Source organism: Typha latifolia, chromosome 5 (assembly GCF_019914945.1).
Source record: "Typha latifolia isolate L0001 chromosome 5, TyphaL0001v2, whole genome shotgun sequence".
NCBI lineage: Eukaryota > Viridiplantae > Streptophyta > Magnoliopsida > Poales > Typhaceae > Typha > Typha latifolia.
In genome coordinates this window covers 9,702,514-9,706,399 of record NC_133090.1, presented here as the reverse complement: position 1 = coordinate 9,706,399, position 3,886 = coordinate 9,702,514, and the positions used below count along the sequence as shown (strand labels likewise).

General features: G+C 43.0%; 1 protein-coding gene across 1 annotated transcript; it reads right to left on the bottom strand.

The window, feature by feature from the left end:
* Window positions 1–2,144: 2,144 nt before the first annotated feature.
* LOC140789103 (secreted RxLR effector protein 78-like) lies at window positions 2,145–2,695 on the bottom strand. Its single transcript, XM_073138710.1, has 2 exons — window positions 2,540–2,695; window positions 2,145–2,474 (listed from the first exon to the last, which is right to left on the bottom strand). The coding sequence occupies exons 1-2, from the start codon at window positions 2,693–2,695 to the stop codon at window positions 2,145–2,147; spliced, it is 486 nt and encodes a 161-aa protein (XP_072994811.1).
* Window positions 2,696–3,886: the final 1,191 nt, after the last annotated feature.

The following is a 3,886-nucleotide window of genomic DNA, read 5'->3' as shown; positions in this document are numbered from 1 at the left end:
GGGTATCGTTTACTTTGATGATTAAGGACCACATAGCCGAGCATGCACACTTTATATTGGTCTGCTAGAAGGAGCTTGAAGGAAAGTATTTAGATATTAACAAGATAGCCCAGTCAGATCCAGGGTTATTGAGAAGGCGCCAAGCAAGCTTCAGGATTTTGAAACCGGCCAGATTACTTCAGCCTTTACCTATACCGGACCGTGTTTGGGAAGATATTTCTATGGATTTCATAGAGGGTCTTTCGCTGGTACGTGGTTATTTCGTTATCTTTGTGGTGGTTGACAGATTGAGCATGTATGCACACTTTTCGGCATTATCACATCCATTTTCAGCTAAGTCGATGGCTGAAATTTTTCTTAGAGATGTTGCTCGGTTATATGATATGCCATGCACGATTGTCTCATATCATAATCGTATATTTCTAAGCGACTTTTGGACGGAGATTTTCAGATTGCAGGGGACTCGATTAAACTTCAGTTCGGCCTACCATCCACAAATGGACGGCCAAACCGAGGTGGTCAATCGAGACATTGAGCAATACTTGAGGTGCTTTGTTGGAGAGATGCCGAGATGATGGTTGGAGTTCTTACCATAGGTGGAGTGGTCCTACAACACCGCCTACCATGGCAGCATTGGCATGACTCCATTTGAGGTGGTGTATGGACGCACAACTCCGACGTTATGCGCTTATGATCCAGTGGCATCGATGGATCGGACGGAGGTAGACTTAGTGTTGATGGATAGAGACGCCACATTGAGGAGGTTGCGTGCTCATCTTAAACTTGCTCAAAACCGCATGAAGCAAGTTTATGATCGCAGTCATAGGGAGCAGGAGTTCGACATCAATAGTTGAGTGTTTGTGAGGGTGCAACCGTATCGACAGGTGACCTTGCATTCGATGCGTAATCAAAAGTTAGCTCATCGCTACTTTAGTCTGTTTCAGGTGTTAGAGCATATTGGACCGGTTGCATATCGTTTGGAGCTGCCGGAGGTATCGAGAGTTCATCCTGTCTTCTATGCTTCATTGCTGAGAGCGGATTGGAGATCATGAGATCGCTGGATCAGTTCTACCAGAGCAATTGGAGGAGACATAGATCGTAGAGACAGTTTGTGTACTTACAAGGTGTCGACGACGACATGGTACCAGATTGGAGATTGAGATTCTAGTTGAGTAGCTCGGCAAGCCATCTAATGAGGTGACATAGGAGTTGGAGATTAACATTTTGGAGTGTTTCCCTAACTTTTCACCTTGAGGGCAAGGTGGGGGAAGCATGGTGGGCTAATACATTTAGTTAGGATATTTTCTTACTGCATTAGTTATTTATTTTTATTAAAATAAAATTTTTGTAAGTCGCGTTCGAATGCAGGAGGGGTCGCATTTGAATGCCCTTACGAACGTCTGCATTAGGTTCGCAAATACAGAGAACACATATTATGCGTTTGAACACGGTCGGTGAGAATCCTCTAGAATTATGGTTACTTATTGTTATAGAACTTATTGGCTAGCCTTTATATATATGTGGATGGCAGCCAAATTCATTATGATATTAGATTAGTAATTTCTTGCCTCCTATCTTCTCTCTAAACTCTCTCCCTCCTCCCTCTTCACCATCCTTCCACATCTATCGTTGGTAAGGTTTATCCTAACTTTTAATCTCCCTCGACTATCGAACCACCCCTCTTCTTTGGGATCTCGATCACTTCATTCCCTTCGTCTATATCCCTTAATCACATCCACCATCCACCTTCATCTCCATACCCATCCATAACCCTAACATCCACTCCACCCGTCACCACCACTATCACCCACATTATTCCGTGTTTACATCCCAGTTGCAGTTTGAATCGACGAAGGGCATAAATACGAAAGTTGTAGGTCAGGAATCTATAAATCTAATCCACTTGGTTTCGTAATTCTTTGAATAAAGGGAATATCCTGACGAATATTTTCTCACAGTTGTATGAACTACTTTCTACTATAAATTCAGATCTTAAGGGAATTATTCTATAGTCGATCTTTTGGTAGAAGAACCCAACAAAAACTTGTCTAGATTAAGATCTTGTCCCGAAATAGAAAGAAGTGATTTAGTATGTTGTTGATAGTGGAAACTTAAGTGGGGGAAGCTTTCCCAAGATGAGCAAATCATTCGCGAAAAAGGAGGTGGGAGTGAGGAGGCGCTGAGTGGGCGATCTTGATCCCCTTCAGAAGGCCATCAGTTGCAGCCATTTTAATGAAATATGAGAGAATATTTGTTCCAAGAATGAAGAGATAAGGGGACAATGGGCACTCTTGCCGCAACCCCCAAGTGAGTTTAAAAAATCCGCTAGCATTTCCATTTACTTCAACGACTAGGGATGAAGAGAAGATGCACCGATGGATTAGCTTGGTATACATATTTGGGAAACCATAGAGCTTGAGGCAGTCCATGAAGAATTTCCAGTCCATTCTGTCGAAGGCCATTAATAAGTCGACCTGAAGAAGGAAGTAACTTTTAGTGCTTAAGGGTTTAAGAAATGAATCATTTCATGGGCTATAACCTGGTTGTCAAGAATTTGCCTTCTAGGGACGAAAGCTTTTTGGGCTTCAAGGATAAGATCAGGGATGAACGATTTCATCCTTGCAGCAAGCAGTTTAGATATGATTTTGTATAATGTGTTACAAAGCCCAATGGGCCTATCATCGTTAACGGTCATCGGGGAATCCTTCGTCTTAATAAGAACTATTATGGTTTTGTTAATCCCATCATCCGGAGCAAAAGAGTTGATAAAACCAGACTATCAATCCATCTGGACCCGGGGCCTTATTAGAATTTAAGCTCTTAACAATGGCTGAGATTTCTTCAACCGAAGGGGGCGAGCAAAGGATGTCTGCAACACCACTATGGATCCTTGGAAGGAGGCTCCAGTCTTGATTAGTCAGGTCTCTGATTGATATAAGCTCGGTAGACTTGAAAAGCTTGCGGTAGTGGGTGACAAAGGTTTTTTGGATGAGGGGTTGATCATATATCATGTTATCATCTTCAGCCAACAAATGGAGAATATCATTCTTCCTCTTGTGATAGTAGCGGAGTGATAGAATTTGGTGTTGCGATCACCAAGCTTGAGCCAGTTTACACGAGAGCGCTAATGCCAAAATATTTCACTCTTGAGGAGAAAGTTTTCATGGTTTGAGCAAAGAGAGTTTTCCATGACTATGTCAGTATCAATATGCTCCTTTTGAGCTTATAGGAGGAGGATATAATTATCCACCTTCTCAATTTCTCTTTGGAGATTATGGGTATTAGAGTAGGCCCAACTTTTGATTCTACGGTTGAGAGCTGATAGATTTTTTGGGAGGGGGTCATCCTGATTATAGCTTGAAGCCCATGCTTGCTTGTAGAAGTGAGTGAAATCCACTGATTCTCAAATCGAAACCAACAGGGGTATCTTCAAACTTTTAGCATAAGCATTAATAAAAGAGGGTTGTGATCACTACTAATAGCCAGTATGTGGAATACGCGGGCCTAAGGAAAGGTGGCCCACCAGGAAATCGAGGCCAGAGTTCTGTCCAACCTCTCACGGACAAGGGAACGTGCCAACCATCTATTCAACCAGGTGAACGCCGACCCCTGCAAAACCGAGATCAATAAGCCCTGCTACATCAATCCTTCTACCAAAGGCTGCTCGACGAGTAGAAGGAGAAACATTCCCTCTTTGCTTTTCATTTGCGACAACCATGGTGCTGAAGTCGCCCATGCAGCAAAGGGTGCAACAAAGGGGGCAAGGACCAAAAGCATAGTGGGTTAAGTGATTTCGAAGGAGATCATCAGGGCCGTGGCGAGGGTCTCCATAGATGCCACCAAATATCCAGTCCATCCGATTGCCTGGATCATTAACTGTAACAAA

What these genes read in the sequence shown, in the direction of transcription:
- LOC140789103 (XM_073138710.1), bottom strand. Translation starts at nt 2,695, where the DNA reads ATGACCGTTAACGATGATAGGCCCATTGGGCTTTGTAACACATTATAC. An exon ending in GGCAAATTCTTGACAACCAG is followed by an intron (nt 2,475 to 2,539) that starts GTTATAGCCCAT and finishes TTCCTTCTTCAG; the next exon opens with GTCGACTTATTAATGGCCTT.